The 24,762-nt window shown below is 41.0% G+C and overlaps 1 protein-coding gene across 20 annotated transcripts in view; it reads right to left on the bottom strand.

The window, feature by feature from the left end:
• Nucleotides 1-24,762, bottom strand: part of TENM3 (teneurin transmembrane protein 3) — a 1,294,211-nt gene that overhangs the window by 116,020 nt on the left and 1,153,429 nt on the right. For all 20 annotated transcript variants that reach the window (XM_086703136.1, XM_086703140.1, XM_086703142.1 and 17 more), the window contains 2 exons: nucleotides 5,641-5,855; nucleotides 64-274 (listed from right to left, as the gene is read on the bottom strand). In XM_086703136.1, coding sequence (XP_086559262.1) covers nucleotides 64-274; nucleotides 5,641-5,855 — 426 coding nt within the window. The remainder of the gene's footprint in view (nucleotides 1-63; nucleotides 275-5,640; nucleotides 5,856-24,762) is intronic.

Below are 24,762 nucleotides of genomic sequence, written 5' to 3'. Positions count from 1 at the left end.
TTTCTGTTCAACACACTGTGCAGGCGATAGCCCGGAAAAAGATGCTTTGCAGACCACTCTTACCTATGACGATGGTATTAAAAGACACCTGCTCCGTATTTTTCCCATCATTGTAAAAAGCCAGATGCCAGATTCCAGAATCCAAGTACTGGATAAAGCCAGCCTCGTGCAGACTGACGGATCTCGCCTGTCTCCCTGCTCTTTCGGGCTCAAGCAGGTTCCGCTGCTCTCTTGCAATCAATCTGCTGCCGTCCAGGAGCTCAACAAAGTCATACTGAGGGTGAGGACAAGTACAGCTGTTTAGTGGTCAGAACGATCTCGGTCGTAGCTGCTTCTCTCATTTCCGTTTTGTGTTCCAACCTTTCCCCTCTGCTCTAATAAACACAACGTCAGAAAAAGGTTCCTGATGGCACAGGTCTCCTACACGTAGCATTTACAGGGATCGTAAGAACCACGCACTGCACAGTGTTGTCACATGTAAATTTCACAAATCGTTTCCCCCTTACTGGGCAATCGGTTTCCAGAGTTATCTGACTCTCCCAACGGATAAAAAGTTTGATGAGCTCAGGCGGTGTGCAAATACAGCCATAAACCTTTAACATTTCAAACCCAGCAGCCTTATTTTGGACCCCTAGGTAATCTCTTACCGTCTTCTCCTATTTAATACCCGTGTGGTAACGACCGCCATTGGATACGTACTCTGTGCCGGGATTATATTTACTCCTTGTAGCAACCCTTCTAGTAGGAAGGCACTGATACTTACACTGTAAGGGTGGAGAAAACCAAACCTCGAGGAGCTCCGGCAAGATCAGGTACTTGGTAAGCGGGAGAGTTGGTCTGTGAGAAACCTCAGACCTTTGCCACCACAGCACCGTACTCCTCTGTGCGACCCTGGTGTAACCATCCCGGGTACCATGGAGAAACCCGTGGGTTTGTACCTTGTTATGGCTAAATTAAAAACATGCATCAAGACGCCTTTGTATCTCTGACTGAAAGTCTAAAAAATTAAACAGTGGAGGGGTTCCGAAGGGACGGAATAACAGTAAGTATGCCCAGCTACTATTCTGAAGTCAATCATCATTCAGCTTGATTTCTGGTTTAGTAAGATTAATTGTGAACACTGGGTGGCCAGAAGACTTCAACTGGAGAGTTTAAAGCTAGAGAAAAATATGGAATGTACTCGGTAATAGTAACCAGAGATAATGCAATGAATTTGGGAGACACGGCACAGACTTCCCAATATAGTTTCAATAAACTCATTAGATAAGAGTTTCTTAAAAGTACAGTGATTCACTTTCTACGGACTCCTATCCAGTTTCCTTTTATTCCCGAGGCCTGCATTTATGGTGACAGAGACACTACAGGACAATACATATCATTTACGGTACCATATATATACGTATGTGTGCATGCGTATATATATGAATCATCAATATTCTACCTTCAGATAGATTTCTTATCTGGAATTTCATCAGCGGTCTATTTAAAGAAAAGTTTATTATACGAATCCCTTAAAAACTGGAGGAAAATCACCTGCTGGGATTCTGAGATTCGTGATTGAATGTGCTGCCCCTGTACTTATCACAAACCTCTCATGTTACTATTGGATGGAATTCAGAATATCTAGTTCCGTCTCCAACATATTAAATTTTTTATTTAAATATAAAAGCCTATTCTGTTATTTTTCTGCGTGTAGTAAAACTACCTCATGACATCATGCAGCTGTGAGAAATACACAAAGAAGCTGTCACTCAGCATTCGGTAACTTTTTTCATTTATATCTTATCAGGATGAAAACGATAACCGGTTGTGGATATTTGACCCGCAAAATTTTCATCTGGAGCTGTATTTCAAAATTATCAGAGGCAAAATAATTCAGCACTTCTGAAAGGTGCCTATGCCTCAAATAAGCCACTTCCCCGTCAGATTTAAATATTTATATCAGCATGGCAAAGAGGCAGGGGGAAAGTTTCTTTTAATGGCTCCTTGGCACGTAAACATTTTTGTCCTCTAACACTCAACACAGTATGTGCAAACATTGAAAGGGAGGACGTTTTGGGTTTTAACTGGCCTCTCAAGCTCACCCTGGGAATCACCACCTTTATTGTAGAGACCGTCGTTTGTATCACATCGGGAACAGTAACACAGGGCTGGGGTGGTGGTCACTGGGATGCAGAGTAGTCGGCCACCCCTTCCCACACGCCTTTGTGGGGCTTATTCAAATACCTAAAGACAAGTCCCCTGCTTCACATAATCCCATGTCTACAAAAAGTAAACAAATTAATGGAACAGAAATGTTTAATAACCTTTGTTCTCAGGGGGTAAAGTACAAAGCGATCACTTAAGGACAAACTGGTTTTACTTCGTAATACCTATTCCTGGCTTTCCCTCATAATACCTATTCATAAGATGGAGATGTGGATTTTTTTGTGGGGGCACGTCTTCGGGTCTTGTGTTATTCGGGGATAAAATTCAGTCTCACCACTTTGGGGAAGCGATCACGAGACAAAGGTCAGACTTTGATAAAGGTATCCTGGTAGTTCATTTCTGAGGAGTTAGACTGTCCATATGCTTAACTCAAGTCAGTTATTAAGAGGATGAGGGGCACCTGGGTGGCTCAGTCAGTTAAGCGCCCGACTCTTGGTTTCGGCTCAGGTCACGATCTCACAGTTCATGAGATCGAGCCTGGCGTCGGGCTCCACGCTGAACTTGTGGAGCCTGCTTGGGATTGTCTCTCTGCCCCACCCCTTCTCACTCTGTCTCTCTCTCTCAAAATAAATAAATAAGCTTAAAAAAATTTAAAAGGATGAGAATCTATGAATCTCAGAATCTATGAATACTTAATTGTATTTTTTAATCAACTATTTGGTGGGAGCATTGAGCTTGCTGTAAATCTTTGGCACACAGGAGGAAGAGATTTTAGACATCATCTGATTCAACTGCTTCTGGACAGATACTGGCACAGAGAAGTGATTTGCTCAAGGTCACAAGGTCAAAGAGTCGCAGGGGTGCGTGCTTACAAAACTCAGGTTTCCAGCTACCATTCTGAAACAGGCTTCACACACACGCTCTTAAATGATACACTACACTGTTCACTGTACAGCGTTAAATTGCTTCCTTAGGCTTCTAACTGTCCAGGAGAATAAACTGGGCATCAGGGAGAAGAAAGTCAATTGATTCCTTGGCAACAATCAAACAGACAGTTTTATAAAGGGTCACAAAGACTTTCAAAACTCAAGTTGACTATTCCGAATGGCCGGCCAATTTTAATTATTTCAGGTTGATTTATTTAACGTTCCCCAGAAACAGAGAAATGTTCAGTTTGGGTTGCTTTATAGCATATTTCATGTTTAAACACTGAACTCAGAAACAGTTGTTTGCTCTGCTGATCTTGAATAAACCAGAGGAAAGAACTCCAAGAACCGTGGAGCTTAAGAAAATGCATAATCTAGTTAAACACATATATTGTGGCCGGAAGGAAAAGTGGGTATGATGTATATTATATTTAAATACCAGAAGGATGGGAAAACCTGAAACTGCGCTTTTTGTTTCTCTAATCTTACATGGTATACATAAGTAGGAAAGAGTCAACCCTGAATCTTTAAATAAATCTGTAAAGCACACGACAATTTTCTTTGGAAATTATTTTCTGGAGTTTACAGGTTACACACGCACTGTTGTGCTTAGCTTTAGAGGCATATTTCTTCAGTTATAAAAAAGTGATTGAATCATGTATATGGTTCCAAGGAAAAAAATATTTTTTCCTATATCACCGGGCTATTGATATAAATGCAATCTCTCTGCCATAACTAACATTACAGACACCCACTGTGTTTAAGAAGACCTGGTTATTGCTTTCCAGCCACTATCACTTATAGCAGGCACTGGAGTGAATTATAATTATAATCAAAAATTTAAATGGGTTGGGGCGCCTGAGTGGCTCAGTCGGTTAAGCGACCGACTTCGGCTCAGGTCACGATCTCGCGGTCTGTGAGTTCGAGCCCCACGCCGGGCTCTGTGCTGACGGCTCAGAGCCTGAAGCCTGCTTCAGATTCTGTGTCTCCCTCTCCCTCTGCCTCTCCCCCACTCATGCTCTGTCTCTCTCTCTCTCAAGAATAAATAAAACATTAAAAAAAATTTTTAAGTCTATTTTAATAATATAGACATGAAAACCATGATCAGAAAAATGATATACCAAAGCATGATATTCAAAAATTTCACAACAATATCATTTATATATGTATATGAAACTTTCCCTGATCCATAAGAGAAAGCATGGTTCAAAGTTTCTGACTCATCTTTCTTTTTTTAAATCTTTATAGATTATTTTATCAAAAACATTAAAAAAATGTTTATTTGTTTTTGAGAGAGAGGGTGCACGTGAACGGGAGAGGGGGAGAGAGAGGGGATAGGGAATCCCAAGCAGGCTCAGCACTGACAGCAGAGAGTCTGATGTGGGGCTCGAACCCACGAACTGTGAGGTCATGACCTGAGCTGAAACCAAGAGTTGGACCCTTAACCGACTGAGCCACCCAGGCTCTCTCTCCCTTACTCATCTTTCTTTAAAGACATGATTCTTTTATTAGTATTTGATCAATTTTTCTTTACAATTCCTAGGGTATAGAAAAAGCATGTCTCACAGAATTACATACTATAAAGCAGACATGAAAACCCTCCAGTCCTCAGTTTATAAATCAAATGAAAATCTGCATGCAGTTCTATGGGTAAATAAACTGATTATCAAGTGTGAAACTTTTAGGCTCACCCAACCGTCAATGTTAATTAACCATCTATCACATTTTTGGACTGACGTACTAGTTGATGGTGGGAAAAGTCTAAGCTCCAAACTTACGGTGGGTAATTTAAATAATTTCTCTTGGACATAATGGGACCTCTTTTAAACCACAATTTCCAAATTACATACCGTGACCCAGGATCAGATTATGAAAAAGCCTGTAGAGTTATTGCTAGCAGCTGTCTCTACCTGTAAGGTAATTTTCATGCAAACGAACTGCCTCTAAAGTCGTTCAATCGACGTATGGTTGAAGAATATTTGAATTGTTTCGAGTGCCACACTAAGGTGATCACCCTTGGTTATCTGTGAAAGCTCTTTCTCCTCTTTATTTGAGGAATCATGGCTTGAGTCGACCAAGTTCGCTCATATTTATGTTTTTGTTTCCATAATTTCTTTACTAACAGTAAAGCTGGCATTAAGCAGAAAAAATACAATATATTTCCAACAGCGTGAACGCCACGTTTGAGATGAAAATACTATGCATCTATTACATGAAAGGAATAAGACTCTCTGAAATTCCCACAGAATCTTCGTAAAACACTTGGAAAATCCATGAGGTTTTCCTAGGTGCTCAGATGATGTTCAATATTTTCATTTGGCTACTCATAAATTTTAGAACATTTCAGTTGGTCAATAATGATTAGCACAAGTCAGGAAGAAAATGCTGTTTTTCCTACTTATTCGAAAACCTCACGATAAGTGTAACCTACGTTCAAAATTCTTTTCACCGTAAACGATCAATACGAAAGAGATCCAACAGTTAAACAACTGAACTCAAGAAACAGAAAACTTTAAAAATGCAAACTAGCAGTTTCTATCTTATTGACAACAAAGCCCACTTTTACCTGAGTATGGGAAGGTGGTAAGCCTTTTCGGCCATATACTCCAATCAATGCATCCTTCTGAAGAGAGATATTGAATTTCAGAAACTGTGGCTGATCAATAAAGAGCTGTGATCTCCAGAAAATCCCAGGAGGAACCTCTTGAATTGCCCTTCGGCCAATATCAAGTTCTCCAGAATCTATGGTGTTATTTTCTTGTGTAAATCCACCTAATTTTCCTGCATGGAAGAGATCCATGGAAAAACAATGAAAAATTAAAAAACAACAACGGACCCCCCACCCCCCACCAAAAAAACCCTCGAACGACAAAACAGCTTTCCTTTCAAAAAGTTCTTTTCAATAAACGCTGAGGCATTTTATCTTCTGATAAATGAAATGCTCTAGCATACTTTTCACTTTAAAAGCTTTTTTGTTAGCTACTGCTGTTCAATGAATTCTGATTTAGCATATTCTTAAGGAAATATTTAAGGGGCGCCTGGGTGGCTCAGTAGGTTAAGCGTCCGACTTCAGCTCAGGTCATGATCTCACGGTTCCTGGGTTCAAGCCTGGCGCCGGGCTCTGTGCTGACAGCTCAGAGCCTGGAGCCTGTTTCAGATTCTGTGTCTCCCTCTCTCTCTGCCCCTCCCCTGTTCACGCTCTGTCTTTGTCTCAAAAATAAATAAACATTAAAAAAAAAAAAAAAAAAGAAATACTGAAGTCAAAATCCTTTGCCTCCCCCTCCCCCAAGGTATGTCTACTGTTGAAACTCTTTTTGCACCTACGGTCTTTCCTGATCACTTGAAACATGATTATCTTACAAATATATGTCTTGTTATTTCTTGGGAGAGATTAAGTCTGTTAGTAATCAGTCCTTCTAAACGTACCATAACACTGCAAGTGTAAATTAAGGCAGAATGGATTATGTAGATTTCCAAATCAATCTTAAGCAAACAACAAAACCAATCAATGGCACTGATTCAGGTAGTTCCCTCTGAACTAGACAGAATGAATAAAGATTCAGATGCTGGAAGGGAGGTAGACATGGGGTAGGGGATTACGTGGTGGAGGGAGGGAGAAGTAAGCTTAAATTCTCACAAAGATACTGGAGAAGGCTGCCGCAAGCTTTCTTTCTTTTGACCCTCATCTCAAATTCATTTGCAGCCTCACCAGCCATACTTGAATTGCCCCTATCAATGACCCTCAACCTGTAGGAATAAAAACTCTGCTCCCTGAGTCTCTGCCGCCTCCTGGTTTTAGGAAACAGATCCAAGACTCAGAGTTTTTGGTATGGTTTTCCCCTCCTTCCCTCTTTGCTAACGTTCTTTCTCAGTTATCCTGAAAGGATGATAGAGCAGGTTTTACAAATTTACCTTAAAGAGAAATAAAACCACATTGTCTCTTATTCAAAAAAGGTCCGTGAAGGCTAAGGAACGGAATGAAACTGGAAAATTATCCTTCCTCTATTAATTCAAACTTTTCAAAGTGACAAAGTTGACTTCCTATAATTTTTTTCTCTTAAAAAATATTATTCTGAATATGAATTCAGGTATTACATAATATCTATTACACAGTAGCCTCCAGAGAAGTTGGCCATTCAGAATTTAGAGGGTTTAATTTCAAATTACAGTGTTGTGAGCTATCTTACTCTAATGACAGGAGGAGTGAGTCTTCTCTCTATGAGAAGTTATCAGTTTAACACTGAGACCATTTTTGAGCATTTACTAAGGGACATAGAATTGTAGGGAATAGAAACAAATATCAACCAAAGAGTAGAATTGTAGACATTACTTACTTATCTAACTCGGGCTTCCATGGCTTCTGCCATCAAGCAACTAATTACGTGTTTGGGAGGACAACCCCTTCAACCTGGTGAATTAAATGACAATCTAAAGCCACATATGGTTAAGGATCAGAGGAAGGTGATATCAATCGTAGGCTGGTGGTTGAAAGATTTCACAGAAGGGTTCAAAGTTCTGAGGTAAACTCTGAAGGACAGGGAGGATAAGGTTTTTGAGTTGGAGTCAACATTACAATTAAAAACATGAAAGTGAAACTGGACATATGTCATAGTGATGGTGAGCAGAGAGATCCGTGTGGCTAGGAAAGGAGTTAAGAAGACTGGCTTTGGATTCAGTTGAACTGGGTTTGAATCCTGAATCTGTCAGTAACTGGTTCTGTGATCGTCAAGAAGAGATTAAATCTCTAGTTCTAAACTTCATCTGTAAAACGGGAATGGTAGTAATGCAATCACAGAGCTCATGTATATGAAGCATTTGGCTCTCAGTGTGCATCGAATGAATGAAAGACAGTAACGGGTTTGTCACAAGAGTAATGGAAGGTAGGGCTAGAAAGGGAGGATGAGATCAGTTTCTGGAAGGCCCTGAATGCCAGCTTAAAGAGTCTGGTCCCTAAAATGAACAGACAGTTCTCCAAGAAGACATCCAGATGGCCAACAGACACATGAAAAGATGCTCAACGTTGCTCACCATCAGGGAAATGCAAATCAAAACTATGATGAAATACCACCTTACACCTGTCAGAATGGCTAAAATCAACAACACGAGAAACAACAGATGTTAGTGAGGATGTGGAGGCAAAGAAACCCTCTTGCACTGTTGGTGGGAATGCAAACTGGTGCAGCCACTTTGGAAAACCGTATGGAGGTTCCTCACGAAGTTAAAAATAGAACCACCCTACGATCCATCAATCACACTACCCAAAGAACACAAAACAGTGCATTTACCCAAGGAATATAAAAACAGCAATTCAAAGGGATACATGCACCCCTACGTTCACAGCATTATTTATAATAGTCAAGATACGGAAGCGGTCCAAGTATCTACCGATTGGTGCAGGGGTAAAGAAGATACTGTATGTGTGTGTGTGTGTATCTATATATCTATATCTATATCTATATCTATATCTATATCTATATCTATATCTATATCTATAACAATGGAATATTACTCAGCCGTAAAAAGAATGAAACCTTGCCATTTGCAACAAAGTGGATGGAGCTAGAGAGTATAATGCTAAGCAGAATAAGTCAGTCAGAGGAAGACAAATACTGTGTGATTTCACTTGTATGTGGAATTTAAGCAACAAAACAGATGAGCAAAGGGTAAAAAAGAGAGGGAGAGGAAAACCAAGAAACAGATTCCTAACTATAGAGAACACACTGATGGTTACTAGAAGGGAGGGGGGTAGGGGGATGGGCGAAGTAGGTGATGGGGTTAATCCCCATCACTTGTGATAAATATTGGGTATTGTACAAAAGTGTCAAATCACTATCGTGTACACCTGAAACTAATTTAACACTGTATGTTAACTAACTAGAATTTATTTTTTATTTAAAAAAAAATTTTTTTTTTACATTTATTTATTTTTTTTGAGACAGAGAGAGACAGAGCATGAACGGGGGAGGGGCGGAGAGAGAGGGAGACACAGAATCGGAAGCAGCCTCCAGGCTCCGAGCCATCAGCCCAGAGCCCGACGCGGGGCTCGAACTCACGGAGCGCGAGATCGTGACCTGAGCTGAAGTCGGACGCTCAACCGACTGAGCCACCCAGGCGCCCCTAGAATTTATTTTTTAAATTATTATTATTTTTAATATATAACTTATTGTCAAGTTGGCTAACATACAGTGCCTACAATGTGCTCTTGATTTTGGGGGTAGATTCCCGTGATTCATCGCTTACATAGAACACCCAGTGCTCATCCCAACAAGTGCCCTCCTCAATGCCCATCACCCATTTTCCCCTCCCGCCATGAAACTTCAGTTTGTTCTCTGTATGTAAGAGTCTCTTATGCTCCCTCCCTCTCTGTTTGTAACTATTTTTTTCCCCTTCCCTTCCCTTATGGCCTTCTGTTAAGTTTCTCAAGTTCCTCATATGAGGGAAAACATACGATATCCGTCTCTCTCTGACTGACTTATTTCACTTAGCATAATACCCTCCAGTTCCATCCACATTGTTGCAAATGGCAGGATTTCATTCTCTCTCATTGCCAAGTAGTATTCCGTTGGATATATAAACCACATCTTCTTTATCCACTCATCAGTTGATGGACATTTAGGCTCTTTCCATAATTTGGCTATTGTTGAAAGTGCTGCTATAAACGTTGGGGTACAAGTGCCCCTATGCATCAGCACTCCTGTATCCCTTGGGTCAATTCCTAGCAGTGCTATTGTTGGGTCGTAGGGTAGTTCTATTTTTCATTTTTTTAGGAACCTCCACACTGTTTTCGAGAGTGGCTGCACCAGTTTGCATTCCCACCAGCAGTGCAAGAGGATTCCATTTCTCCACAACCTCGCCAGCATCTGTTTCCTGGTTAACTAACTGGAAATTTACATAAAAACTCTAAAAAAATAGATACTTGAAGTAGCCTTAATATGGCTAATTTGTATTTCCATGCCATAAAAGCACTTATTTTTCCTATGTTGTATGTATGTGTATACGTATGCATGTGTGTGTGTGTGTGTGTGTGTGTGTTTATAATAAGGAGAAACAGAATTCTAGATTACTAAGGAATGTGTTTTGTGATCACAGATGAGTATGACAGATATCCAAGTTATGCCCATCGGGGTCTAGAGAAATTCACAATAAATTCACACTTAGAGATAAATGTCAAGTTTGAGTAGATTACTAGTAAATGCTGTGACTATCTTCTAGTTGGCTGATCACATCCTACTCAATGACACATGTACCATCATTTGCAAAGGACACCTATAGCTAAAGGAAGACCACTGGCTAAAAGGTTCTGATTGGGCTAAAGCTGACGCGAAGTCATGTTCAAGGACGTGAAAGTGCATACAGTAGTCCCCTTTATCCCTGGTTTCACCTTCCACTGTTTCAGGTACCTGCGGTCATCAAGTGCGGTCTGAAGGCAGATGATCGTCCTCCCGACCTATCTTCAGAAGGTAAATAGCCTAACGCTATGTCACACAATGCCTACGTCACTCACCCCATTCATCCCATCACGTAGGCCTGTTATCACCCCACGTTATCACAAAGAGAAGGGTGGGTACAGGGCAATAAGGTATTTTGAGACAGAGACCACATTCACATAACTTTTACTGCAATATATTGTAGTAGTTATTGTTCTATTTTATAGTTAGTTATTCTTGTTAATCTCTTACTGGGCCTAATTTATAAATTTAACTTCATCAGAGATATGTACATATAGGAAAAAATACAGTATAAAGAAGGTTCCATACTATCTGTGGTGTCGGGCATCCACTGGGGGTCCTGGAACACATATTCTGTAGGTAAGGGTGGGGAGTGACTACTGTAGTGGGACCACAGTGGGAAGCCTGGACTTGGGAGACACGTTAGGATACAGCTGCGGTAACCTAGGCGTGACTCAGGAGAGGGCTGTACGAACAGCTTAACAAGTCATTACTTACAATCCCACTTCTCTTTTTCCCCCCGATGCCCATAACCATGGCAGTTGTTAACATTTCAGCTACCAGATCTGTTTTTCTTTAATTTAGTAATATAATACGCTATAGGGAATAAAACCCAAAAATTGGGTTATAGTAATCCTCGCTAATTTCTTATGTATCGACTCAGAGTATAAACCACATCATTCACTGAAATACTAAATATTTATTTTATGATAGTAATATGTATTCATCTTTAGCAAAATTAGAACATATAGCTAAACACAAAGACAAAAGAATAGAATCCTACCACTATGGTAATCCTACTATAATCCAAGATTATGTTTGCTTCCTTTAACCAAGACCTATTTATTCATAGAAATTTTTCAATACTGGAAACACCTACATATGTGACAAATTAGCTTTTTAAAAAATTTTAATGTTTATTTATTTTTGAGAGACAGAGTGTGAGTGGAGGAGGGGGAAAGAGAAAGAGACAGAGAATCCTAAGCAGGCTTCAGGCTCTGAGCCGTCAGCTCTACATGGGGCTCGAACCTATAAATCGTGAGATCGTGACCTGAGCCAAAGCTGGACGCTTATCCGACTGAGCCACCCAGGTGCCCCTATGTCATAAATTAGCTTTTAATGAAAAGATGAAGGAGGGCGGAGAGAGAAATGGAATTTTTACTGAGGGCCCATGATCTGTCAGGCAGTTTCACCTATACTATCTGTTTGGAACTAAAAAAACAAAACAAAACAAAAAAACAAAAAAAACCCACTACTCCCTGAAGTCAGTATTATTTTGAGATGAAGAAACTAAGTCTCAAAGAAGTGAATTACCTGCCCAAAGTGAGTGATAAAGACTCACACTGAGGAGTGCAGAATTCCAAAACTATGTGTTTTACATAGTCAGCAGTGAAATCTTTGTTTTATTAAAAAATATTATTTTAAATTATGAAGTTTTGGATCTATTTCATATAAAATCAGGTGTGGTAACCCACTGAACCACGCTAGAGAATCTGCTTAGCTTTCAATTTTAGGATATAAAGTTATAGGCTTTTTTGAATACTTATTTTTATTGGGAAGAAATGACCAGTTCTTATTACATAAAAACTGCCATAGATACCCTTAAGAATCTTTTTTTAATGTTTATTTATTTTTGAGAGAGAGAAAGAGAGGCAGAGAGAGAGGGAGACACAGAATCTGAAGCAGGCTGCAGGCTCTGAGCTGTCAACCCCTGATGCAGGGCTCGAACTCACGAACCATGAGATCATGACCTGAGCCAAAGTCAGACACTCAACCAACTGAACCATCCAGGCGCTCCATAAAAACTGACATAGATACTCTAATGTGATATTCATCGTGTTATAATTTATACTAAATTCCCACTAGGTTTTTTGTCTTTTGGTTGACTTACACGTGAAACTATTTTTATTTTTATTTTTTTTAATTTTTTTTTTTCAACGTTTATTTATTTTTGGGACAGAGAGAGACAGAGCATGAACGGGCGAGGGGCAGAGAGAGAGGGAGACACAGAATCGGAAACAGGCTCCAGGCTCTGAGCCATCAGCCCAGAGCCCGACGCGGGGCTCGAACTCACGGACCGCGAGATCGTGACCTGGCTGAAGTCGGACGCTTAACCGACTGCGCCACCCAGGTGCCCCGTGAAACTATTTTTAAATACTGAGAAAAGTAGTATTCCCTTCTTCCCGTGAAGACTGGTTTGCACACATGTCATATTTATGGAAATAGCTCATATGTGGACACATTCATCAAATTCATACATCACTAAGGCTATTGTTATAATTTACTGTTATTAACAAGTTCTATTGTTATTCTCTGAGGTTTATGTGATTGAATCTACTCAGTGGTGTTGATCCTATGAATTGCTGCTATAAATGTTTTTTTGGTCACTTTAATAACATACCTGTGCTTTCAATACTGGTAACTTAAAATGGTATGAATCAGAATTGTTTTCCAAACCATCATCTTGGCCCAAAAGCATTAGCTTTGGAAACAGTAATCAAGTGATGACTTCTGGGGTTTTAGGTTTTGCTGATTTCGAGGGGTTAGGATTTTTCTTATAGAAATGTTAGGTGTGGGTACTGTTGTGTCAGTAAGTGTTGTGATTACTTATCAGTCCCACCCAATTTAACAGGTGGCTCTTTTTCAGAAAGAAGGTTCTTTCATTTGTAAAACAAAAAACCAAGGTTCATTGAATAGGCTTGAAGGGAGGAGGACAGTAGTACTTGAGATCATCGTTTTCTTGTCTCCCTGTAATGAAAAAGCCCGAGTAATCATAACATCATAGCATCTCAGAGTTCAAGTGCCCATGGAGGTCATTTGGTCCAGGAGTCTTCAAGTAAGAGTAGTCATATCCCTAGGTAGGAAGATTACATGAAGACCTTCCTGCCTCCCTCCCTCCCTCCCTCCCTGTCTTCGTTCCTCCCTTCCTCCCTCCCTCCCTCCCTCCCTCCTCCTTTTCTTTTTTTCATGAAGACTTTTCAGTGAGGAAAGGAATAGTCTGTTTTAAGGGAATTCACTTCTAGAACCTCAACAATTCCCGGATGTAGACTCGCTTTACAACAGAAGGGACCTTTCACATACTCTGTATCTTACTATGACGCACTGTCTTGAGCATAAAGCTTCCAGTGTGCCAAACAAAGGCAAAATTTAAAGCATTCTTGTTGATGAAGCCTCCTTTATTCGAGACACCATAAACCCAAGGTAGGGCTTTAGTGTCTTTCCTTGTCTTGCACATATTTCTATAAAGGACAAAGTTGTGGCATTAAGAATTGGAATATTTAAGGCTGTTGGTAGGTTTTGAAATCTGATAGATCAAGAAGGAGGGAGAACCTTTTCGTGCAATGACATTGTCATTCATCCCAACCATTGGCAAAGGATGCTCTTCATTGCCAGCAGAGTTTTTTGACTGCCAAGAGAACATCCGTGAGGTAAGAAATAATAAAGGCAGCGATGCCTTTTTCAGTCCAATCGCCAAACTCACGACAAGGATTTGTGCTTTATCTGTCTCTCTACTATCTCCCTCAAGTAGCAGTTCAGAATTGTGAGACTGTGACAACGTGGATATTAATTTATTTGAACTGAAACAATAAGTCAGACTTTTTCTGACAGAGTTTGATTTTAATGAGTAGTATCTCTGCCAGTAAATTATACAGCATTTCCCGTAAGTTAAATGAGCTAGTTAGAGACATTTAAAGCATATGATACAACAAAAGCATTAAAAAATATCGCAATAACAAAGGTGAACTAAGATGAACACAAGGTCCATCTTCCACCCCATTCTGCACATACCAGATTAAACAAAGCCACAGAGTAAAAGAGTAACTTAGGGTGTGATTAGTAGTGTTTTGCTTTCTTTTTGGGGGGTATACTGCACAGAGGCTGACAAATGGGTGGTTCGGAAAACTTGGTAACAAATATGTGTGAAAGCAGGTGGCTCTCAGTTCCGTGCTTCCAATGAAACTGAAGACGAAATGTGATGGAACCAACAGCTTGTAGACCGCTAAACACACCTTTTAGAAATAGATCACAGGGGCACCTGGGTGGCTCAGTCAGTTGAGCGTCCGACTCTTGATTTAGGCTAAGGTCATGATCTCATGGTTCCTGGGAGTGAGCCCAGATGCTCTGCTCTGCTCTGACAGTGTGGAGCCTGCTTGGGATTCTCTCTCTCTCTCTTTCTCTCTCTCTCCCTCTCCCTCTTTCTGCCCCTCCCCAGTTCTCTCTCAAAAGAAATAAATAAAAACATAAAAAAAGGAGTAGGTCACAAATTCTTGACATACGAATAATAAGGATTTCAAATAGTTGAAATCACTCTAAAAAAATCCTTTCCTTCCCATCTGCTTATTTTGTGGTTAAGATTTCTATGTTTATATTCATAAAAAAAGAAAAACAGGAATAAAATTGATCCTGAATCTTGCCTGGCTTTGTAATAATTAATATCCATCCATGGGGGCACCTGGGTGGCTCAGTCGGTTAAGTGTCCGACTTCAGCTCAGGTCATGATCTCTCGGTTCGTGAGTTTGAGCCCCGCGTCGGGCTCTGTGCTGACAGCTCGGAGCCTGGAGCCTGCTTCGGATTCTGGGTCTCCCTCTCTCTCTGCCCTTCCCCCACTCACACTCTGTCTCTCTCTCTCTCTCTCTCTCTCTCTGTCTCAAAAACAAATAAACATTAATATCCATCCATGAGTACATGAATTATTTGGAAAAGTCCCCAGTCATCTCATTCAGAGAGGTATTTTTGATACATTTTCGTTTTATATTTAATAATTATAAAAATGTTTAGCATTTTTATAATAATTAGGTTGATTTCAGTCAAATGTGTACAGCTAATAATTACAAATGTAATTTGGTATAAAAGAAAACAGACTTTTTAAAAACATGTATGAACATGATGGTGGTAGGAAATAAGATTTAATTAAAATTTGTATTTATAATTTGTTTTTTTTTAAATTTTTTTTTCCACGTTTATTTATTTTTGGGACAGAGAGAGACAGAGCATGAACGGGGGAGGGGCAGAGAGAGAGGGAGACACAGAATCGGAAACAGGCTCCAGGCTCCGAGCCATCAGCCCAGAGCCCGACGCGGGGCTCGAACTCACGGATCGCGAGATCGTGACCTGGCTGAAGTCAGACGCTTAACCGACTGCGCCACCCAGGCGCCCCTATAATTTGTTTTAAGGCACAAGAACGAAACAGTTTGAAGGTCACGCATCTATTTTAGCTTTTCCTATGAAATATGAATCTCAGCCTAAAGTGGCCATCCGCTTCTGTTTGCTTCCAATTATGACACCATGTAGAATGAATTTATTTTGAATTAAAGTCTTCGAATGTGTCTTTTCTAAAAGGTCGATGGAGACCTGACCTCTCATTATCACCAGTGATGTAGAGATACAAGGACATCGCTGACTTTCTTCTGCTTAAATCTCCTGAACTGGCAGCTTCGTATGACATTCCTGCTAAAGCCTCTAGTTTGAATGTCAGGGGACCATAGTTTTGTGAAGGGGCTTTGTCTGTTTAAATTCTGCACTACCGCTTTCAAGTCCCGGCCGGTCTCTAATTTGGCCAAGTCAAGTGTGGTCATTCCTGTTAGCGTTTCCAAATGCTCTTTATTGATCGGAAACACACCTGGGAGTCAGCGAGCCATTGACACGGCTTGATAAACTTGTAAATACTTGAACAACCTTTTCCTCTGAAGCTCATCATTCCTCTCAGATAAAAGCCTGGACACAGATGTCTTTCATCATGTCCTGAATTCCAGAAAATTTTGGCTTCAGAGGAAATAAAAGGAGGGCCAGTTCCGGCGTGCTCTCTCCTCCCTTACTGAGATCACTCCATCCTTAAGCCCCCGGAGCCTGAACCTGGGAATGATCATAGGAATCAGTAAGGTTGTTTGTAGGTTTTACTAAGAGAATAAAGGAGGAAGAATGGAGGAAAAAATAGACAGGGCCACAGAGTGCCCTGGAGTTATTCTAAACTCAAAGCTTGTAGGTTAGGAATCAAACCAATTAAAGCCTTCACAGTAAGAGGGAGGTGTACCGTGTCTTCAAACACAATAGGGTATCATCTTGAAGGTTTTTTTTCCCCAACGTATCCTGTTGGGCCTGAATGTGGGAGCCACTAGGAGTCTTTTTACCTACTAACTGTGATTTTCCCTTTCATCAGTAACTATGTGTCCCAACAGTCCACGTCTTAAAATATGGTTGTCAGAGTGTGAAAACAGAAAGAGGCCACGTCCCCAAAGCCATTGTTACTCCTCGCCCTCTTGGGTGAGCCACGGTTTCGAGGCAAACACATCGGTAGATGGCATTTTTTCAGATAACGCATTAGCAATGCCTTGAGGTCTCAGATACTGTATAAGTAATAGGGTACCAACCCTAGAGGTTACAAGGATCAAATGGAATATTGAAATCATACTGGTAGTTAGGAGGCTTGGTATCTCAACATTATTTTGTGACATCAGAAAAACCACCCAAAGATGCGCAAGACTAAATATTTTGCCATACATATCATGAATCTGCTGCCTGCATATGATGGGAATAAACGAGCCTTTAATTATTAAAATGGAAAGGCAGAAAAGAAATCCAACTGTAAAAGTCTAAGTCAATTGTTGAGGAGGGTAAGTGATAATATCATCTGGAGTCCCACAGAAGCACTAATAATTAAGATGTCAGGAAGCAAGGTTAGGCACTTACAGACAATCGATAGCCCACCCTCCAACTCTGTGACCTAACCTTGGATTCAGACCCTGACTTTGAGATCTCGGAGAGAACATCTCTTTTTATAAACAACCACACGCCGTAACTTACCATTGCGGACACAGAGTGTTACCTCGCAAGCAAAGCGAATTAAAACACAACTGCCTTGCAAACACAGTTTAATGAACGAAATCAATACAGCACCTAATGAAGGAACTATTACACGTTGCAACAAACATACCATGAACAATACTGAGTAAAACTCAAGGCACCTGCCGCCCTGTTAGTTCATTGCTTCAGATCACCGGCATCTTTAAACTGCTCTAAGTTTTAATTCTCTGAAATGGTCCAGTAGTTGAGAAAATTCATGCATGATGACCAATAAAGTGAAATTTAAAAATAAGCACTTGAATTATAGTGTTTAAACAGGATGGATCCTATATGTACATGTATATATACATACACACACGTACAGTTTCTAAATTTGTACTCAAACAAAAGGAGTTGGAAATTTCCTTTGTTTAGATATAATTGACATCACACATTGTATTTGTTTCAGAAGTACAATGTAATGATTTGACTTTTGTTGTATACAACTGTGAAGTGATCACCACAGTAAGTCTTGTTAACAGCCATCATTTCACATAGTTATAATTTTGTTTCTTATGATGAGAACTTTTAAGCTCTACTCTCTCCGCAACTTTCAAATATCCACTACAGTATTATTAACCATGATCACCATGCTGCAGAGAGACTCCATAACTTACTTATTTTATAACTGGAAATTTGTGCAAAAGGAATGTGTTGTTTGTTAGTTTTTGTTTGATTGGAAAAGTAATTTTCCAGAGTTATATTAGCCAAAATTTACGGCCTTTCTTTGTCTTACGTTATCCTAAACTATTCTATGCTAAATTTTGGCATTTGTCTTATTGTTCCTTTTAAATAAAGGTCGTGTTGAAATATCCTACTATAGGGCCCTCTATTTTCCCCTAAGTATGCATTTGCTAACTCATTGTCATTGCCTGCCTGACTTCTATCTTGCCTAGCAATTCACAGGCTCTGAGAACAACTGTGCCTTTTTTTTCCTATTGCTATGTTCTCAGAGCTTTGCTCTGTGCATGGCACATAATACATGCTCAATAAATAAATGCACAGTACTGTGCATTCAAAGGAATCTTAAGGATAAGATAGATTCCTTTCATAAAACCCAAATAACTAAAAATATTAAGCCAGGAGGAGTTGGTTAATAATAAGTAACTAATAATAAGGATTTCTATTATTGCTTTAGAGAATACTCTGGATGATGATTTAAAGATACATCTTCTTAAAAATTTAGCTACAAATTACAAGTGCAAAATCTAGAACTGCATTAAAAAGAGTGAACTAATAATTATTGACATGTATCAAACGCTCGTCACGTTCCAGTCAGTGCTTGGCATCCTTCGTGTGTTCTCTGATTTAAACCTCAGCGCCACCCCATGCAGAAATAGGAGGTTAGGGAAGGTAATTTATGTAAAGCCACCCAGTAAGTGACACAGCTTCAATTCTTTTTTTTTTTTTTTTTTTGAATATTTGAGAGACAGCACATGCACATGAGTGAGAGGGGGAGGAGCAGAGAGAGAGGGAGAGAGAGAATCCTAAGCAGTCTCTGAGCTGTCAGCACAGAGCCTTACACGGGGCTCGAACCCACGAACTGTTGAGATCATGACCTGAGTCGAAACCAAGGGCCAGACGCTCCACCACTGAGCCACCCAGGTGCCCCGACAGAGCTTCAGTTCTTAACCACGAGGCCCTACCAGCATTTGGTTTGTGTATACTTTGCAAGGCGCTGTGGTGGGTCCTTTAGGCACTTTATATCATTTAGTCATGCTATTTTCATACGTTCATTTGACAAATACGTAGTGAGCACCTTTCACATTTACACCTCTTACAGTTACAGTCTGTAACTGTGCTGAGAGCTTGGGACAGGGCAGTGGAAGATAGATGTGGTCTGTGCCTCATACTCTAGCAAAGAAGGCCTACATTAAGTAGTAATGGTGATAGGCACAAACATTTTTCAAGCATTTTTATGTACGATACACCATTTTCAGTATTTCTGCTGAATACTTAAGACTGTTCCAATGATGAGAAAACTTAAGGCCTAAGAAGCTACATACTTTGTCCCATGTAACAAAGCCATTAATGATCAGAACTAGGATGTGAGGCCAGAAGGGGTAGGCTTAAGAGCCTATACTCCATCTTCCTCCCGTACTGTTTCTATATTAGAGTATGGCGTGATCAACAGCCAGAATGTGGAAAGCCTTGTAAGTCACTTAAAGGCATCCGACCAGAATCTAAGTCACTGAGGAAGATCAGGTAGGGTACTTCTATCTCAAATTTGTGTCTGAAGACCGTGGGACAAGACTGGAGACGTAACATCTCAGACTGAAGGTGGCCTCTAGAATCTAGGTGAGAGATGATGTATCCAAGAGACACTGTGGAGTTGGAGTGGACAGGACTAATGATTGACTGAATATGGAGGTGACAGAAGAGGAGGAGACAGTCTTGCTTCTTCAGCTCCCGGCCCAGGTAACTAGGTGAATTATGATGCCGTTTCCTGACACAAAAAGCCCTGGAAGAGAGACAGATTTGGAAAGAGAGATGACGGCAATTGTGTTTTCCAAAGATGGCGCCCACGGCATCTTCCATTCCATAGGCTCTTACGCAATGAATCCCTGCCACTTCCTCACACAAAGGGGGGAGTTTGATTCTCCTTCCTGTGAATCTGGGCTGATCATCCTGGCTCTCTGGACCAACGGGATGTGATGAAAGGGACATCTGCAGATGTCCAATATCTTAGGGTGTGAGAAGGCTTGTAACGTCTGCGTTGGTTTCTCGGAACGCTCCCTCCTGGGATACGTCCCTTCAGCACCAGCTGCTGTGCTCTGAGAAGTCCAAGCCACATGGAACGCCCTGTTTAGATGCTCTGGTCAACAGCCACAGCCGAGCTCCAGCTCACACACAGCACCAACTGCCAGCCACCTTGGACTTCTGGCTCAGTGGAGCTTTCAAACAGCCCCAGCTGACATCTGAAAGGAACTGCACGAAAGACCCAAGCACAAACACAGGAATTTCCCCATCTGCAGAATCAGGAGAGATGACAACAGTTGTTCTTTTAAGCCACGGACTCCTGGTGTGGCTTGTTAGGCAGTGATAGAGGACCAAAGCAGTCAATGGGTTCAGTTTTAGACATGTGAAGTTTGAGGTGCTTGGAAGACACGCAGGTGGAGAAGTTCCAAAGGCACTTGGAGAGATTTTACACAGTCGGTGTCTGGATCTCAAAGAGAGAGAAATATCTACGCCGCACATATTGATTTGGGAACACACAGAATGTAACATAGCGCAAAGCACATCGCATGCATCCGAAGCCAGGAGAGGGGATAAGAGAACCCAGAGGAATTATACTCTGAAAAGAGCAGAGTCCTGAAAAACAGCAACGTGGAGGGGTCCAGCGGAGACGGGCGAGCCAACTAAAGAAGCTGAGAAGTCATTGCCAAAAAGTCAGGAAGAAAGCCAAGGTAAATGTGGTATCACAGAAGCTAAGAGAAAAGAGCGTTTCAATTCGGAGGGATAGATTAACTATCAAATGCTACCAAGAACTCAGATCTGCTAACGAATGAAGAGGATTCAATGACGATACAGATACTGCAATGGCTAACTCAGGAAGACATCGGTTTCGACGAGTGGTGGTAGGAACATCCATGAGAAAGGAATTCACGGATGGTGAAGAAATGAACAGAGAGATTACACTCGAGAGGGGCTGGCTGTAGGGGTGCCTGGGGGGCTCAGTCGGTTGAGCGTCCCGACTTTGGCTCAGGTCATGAACTCACTGATCATGAGTTCGAGCCCCGCGTCGGGCTCTGTGTTGGCAGCTCAGAGCCCGGAGCCTGCTTTGGATCCTGCGTCTCCTTCTCCGTGGCTCCCCACCCCGCTTTCTCTGTCCCTCTCTCTCTCAAAAATACATAAAGATTAAAAAAAATTAAAAAAAAAAAAAAAAAGAAGGTTGGCTGTAAAGGGAGAAGAGAAAAATAAGGTGGAGCTGGAGTGGGAGGTAGAGTCAAGGATTTTTTTGTTTTTAAAACCTCCGGAGTCTCCAATGTTGCCTAGAAGGTGGCAATAGGGGGGCTACTTTGAAGATACGGACTGGAATCAAGCATACTCACGGAAAGATCAGCCTTAAGTATGGGGCAAAAAGAGTGAGAAGTGTAGATCCAGACACACATAGGCATGGAGATTTGCTTCCAGGAAACTGAGAGAACTTCCTCTGAAGGTTTCTGTATGTTGTTGATTGGAAAGTCCATCCGCGGAGAGAGCTGGGCTTCCGAGGACCGTCGGAAGATCCGGAGAAATTGTTGACGAGTGTGGAAAGAGTTGGCCATGGGCAAAGGAGCCAGGCTGACAGACTGTTGGGAGTCAGTGAGCCAGGAGATGACCATGACTATTTCCTCTTCACATGCGAGGAAAGCAAGCTCAGAGAGGTTAAGTAACTTGCTCAAGGCTCCAAAGTACGTAAATGAAGGAGCTGGGATCTGAAGACAGGCCCCTGTGACTGTTTCCAGCACATCAGACTAAATGAATTCCTTGGTCCAGGGGAATAATTTTAGTTTCTGGAAAGAGACTGGTATTGGAGGCTCAAAAACCTCATTCTTACCTCTCCCTTCACATTGTCCACATCTATTGGTTTCGCCTGAGACCCCACACTTCTGACATCTCATCTGGACTCAAAGACGGTCTCAGGAATAATCAGTAAAGGATCATGGCATATGATAGAAATTCTTCTTCTACATACTAAATACCGCTTAGAAACTCCCGTTCAAATGAGCTTAAAAGCAAGCAGGGAGTTTACAGAAACCTTAGCACCACGATTGTTCCTTAGAATTATATTTGTAAAATACAAATAAAAGAGGACTGAATGAACAAAAGTACTGTATTTAGAAGCTACCACGAGTCAATTGTCTCACTACGTTTAGCACAGTTAATTCGCCCAGTGAGCCTTGTTCAGAATTCTAAGGATTTCTTAAGGGTTGTAATCTAGAATTTCTAAAGAGATGACGTGATATGATATATTTCTCTGGATAGTTTATAAAACTGAAATAGTGGACGATGGTGTATGGAGACTGGAGGATCATCACAAAGGCTTAAAAGCCATGATTTTAAAGCACCTCCCCCTTCTTGCAAATGCAGTCCTGTCGCGCTCCCCTGAGCCCTGTGTCTTTAAGTATTTAAAAGCTCCATACCAAGAAGCTTTACTTGGAAAAATGGAAATAAGAATTCCTTATAATTTAGGTTTTTTTTGGGGGGGGGTAGAGAGGGTACTATTCAAGAAATAATAAAGAAGACAGGTGACTACTGTTTAGGTCACAGTTTGGACAAGGTCTGAGTCAAGAGCTGGCCTTCTTTCCAAAAGGAAACATTCGTATGAACTCCCAGGGCAGCTGGCCGGCTGGGGACTCAGCTTTCCTCCAGGGAACCTAACTCATCCTGGGACATCTGCTGACTGTTCCTTAGGTAGGGGGCTTCTCCACAAGGCTTGAAAGAAGTGACTTTACTTCCATGGAGATACAGCTGTTCCACAGGCACATAAAAACCGAACCCAGTGCATTCTAGGGTCACCTGGGGCACTGCAGTCCCTCTCAGAGGAGGGGACTTTCAGAACAGTGTTTTTTTGAAACTGTGGACCACAGTCTTTTGCAAACTGTGGAATTATCGAAGTGAGTTTCAACCAGCACTCGTATAACTGGGAAACACAATAAAATAGAGCGAAAACAAAAAACAAAAAAACAAAGAAAACCAGGTGTGTTTCACACAACGAGGATAAGCATTATTTTGGGAACCAGATTTCAGATGTGTGTGTGTGGGGGGGTATGCGGATTCCGACATAATGCAGATTTCTCTCTGCGGTCATACAGGATAGTTGCAAACTCTTATCAGCCACAGAATTTCTGAAGCCGTATGTACATGACATTCTTTCAAATGCCTGGAACTGACAGGATCCCAGACAGTTCATTCCAAGGTTGTCCTAAAATCTTCTCACAGATCTGAACCACTGAGCACCTTGACCAACGTTACAAAGTAAACAGGTGAAGAAGCTAAACTTTGAATAGCGGTTTAGGCGAGCCGAGGAACGTTGATGCACGCAGAGGAGGGATTTCTTGGCCAAATCCCAGGAACCAGCACGAGGCTCGAGGAGCATCTCTGAATCCACACTTTATTGGTATTATGCTTTTCGAGTATTGTGAAACTTAATTAGCCTATTTTCATTTTCAGCATACTAACAGGTCAGGATGTAGTAAAATAAAACGTGTCTACAATAAGCCTTTTTCTCTTTAGTCTAATTTCTTGGGCCTGTAAAAAAAGTTCTCTACATGTGTGGGTCGTTAAGTGCATCGGGCCTTTTTTACAGAAACCATCTACTTTAAGAGACAGGCTACATTTCAATCCACATAGACTAAAAATAAACACTCTTAATTTCCGTGCAGTTACTCGATCAGTTCACATGTGGGTTATCAGTATACGAAAAATTACATAATTGTTTACTTAATTGCAATTTCCCTCACCTACTGTTTTAATTACTTCGGGTGTGGGGACATATTAGTCACCAGCTTGCAGCTTCTTGGAACGTGGAGAGCTTTGTATTAAAAGGCTCCGTACAGGGGCGCCTGGGTGGCGCAGTCGGTTAAGCGTCCGACTTCAGCCAGGTCACGATCTCGCGGTCCGTGAGTTCGAGCCCCGTGTCGGGCTCTGGGCCGATGGCTCAGAGCCTGGAGCCTGTTTCCGATTCTGTGTCTCCCTCTCTCTCTGCCCCTCCCCTGTCTCTGTCCCAAAAATAAATAAACGTTGAAAAAAAAAATTTTAAAAGGCTCCGTACAGGTGTGGGGCCAAGGGTGTTTGTTATTACTATGAAAATCCTACGTCTTATAGAATTCCTCAGTCTCCCCAAGAAGGAAGAGAAACGTCATAGGGTATTGTTGTTAAAATAAAACAGAAGATGAGAACACAGAGACCAAAAAAACCCCCGACGGAAGCGTCAGCCCTGGTGAATGGCTACACGTAAAATAGTAGCATACGCATAAAAATAAACAAATATATATTTTGTTATGTATAAATCGACCATAGCTTCTTTCTGGTCTTGCAAAGAAACTAGCTATGTGAGGATGAACATAATTGATGCCAAAGCTGAATACAAATACATGAGATAAGAAGAAACAAGGGGGAAGAAAAGCTTGGGAATTGCTTAAAGGCAGATGATATATTTGACAAAAAAAGGTATCCTGATCCAGTTGCTTTGAGATATGAAGTATAATGACATTTTGCAAAAAGCCAGAGAATTCCAAGTGTCAAAACATATATACACGCGCACACACATATCACAATAATAGACCGGGATATACAATATAGATATAGAGAGGATAGACAGGTATATAATCTTATATTATACATAATATAAATCTACACACGTATATATACATTTTCCTGGGTGTTCATATGGAAAAATGAAATAAAACATTCTC

This window comes from Puma concolor, chromosome B1 (assembly GCF_028749965.1).
Source record: "Puma concolor isolate L17-30 chromosome B1, mPumCon1.1.hap2, whole genome shotgun sequence".
Taxonomy (NCBI): domain Eukaryota; kingdom Metazoa; phylum Chordata; class Mammalia; order Carnivora; family Felidae; genus Puma; species Puma concolor.
The sequence above is the reverse complement of the archived record's forward strand: the minus strand, read 5'-3'. Positions and strand labels throughout refer to the sequence as shown.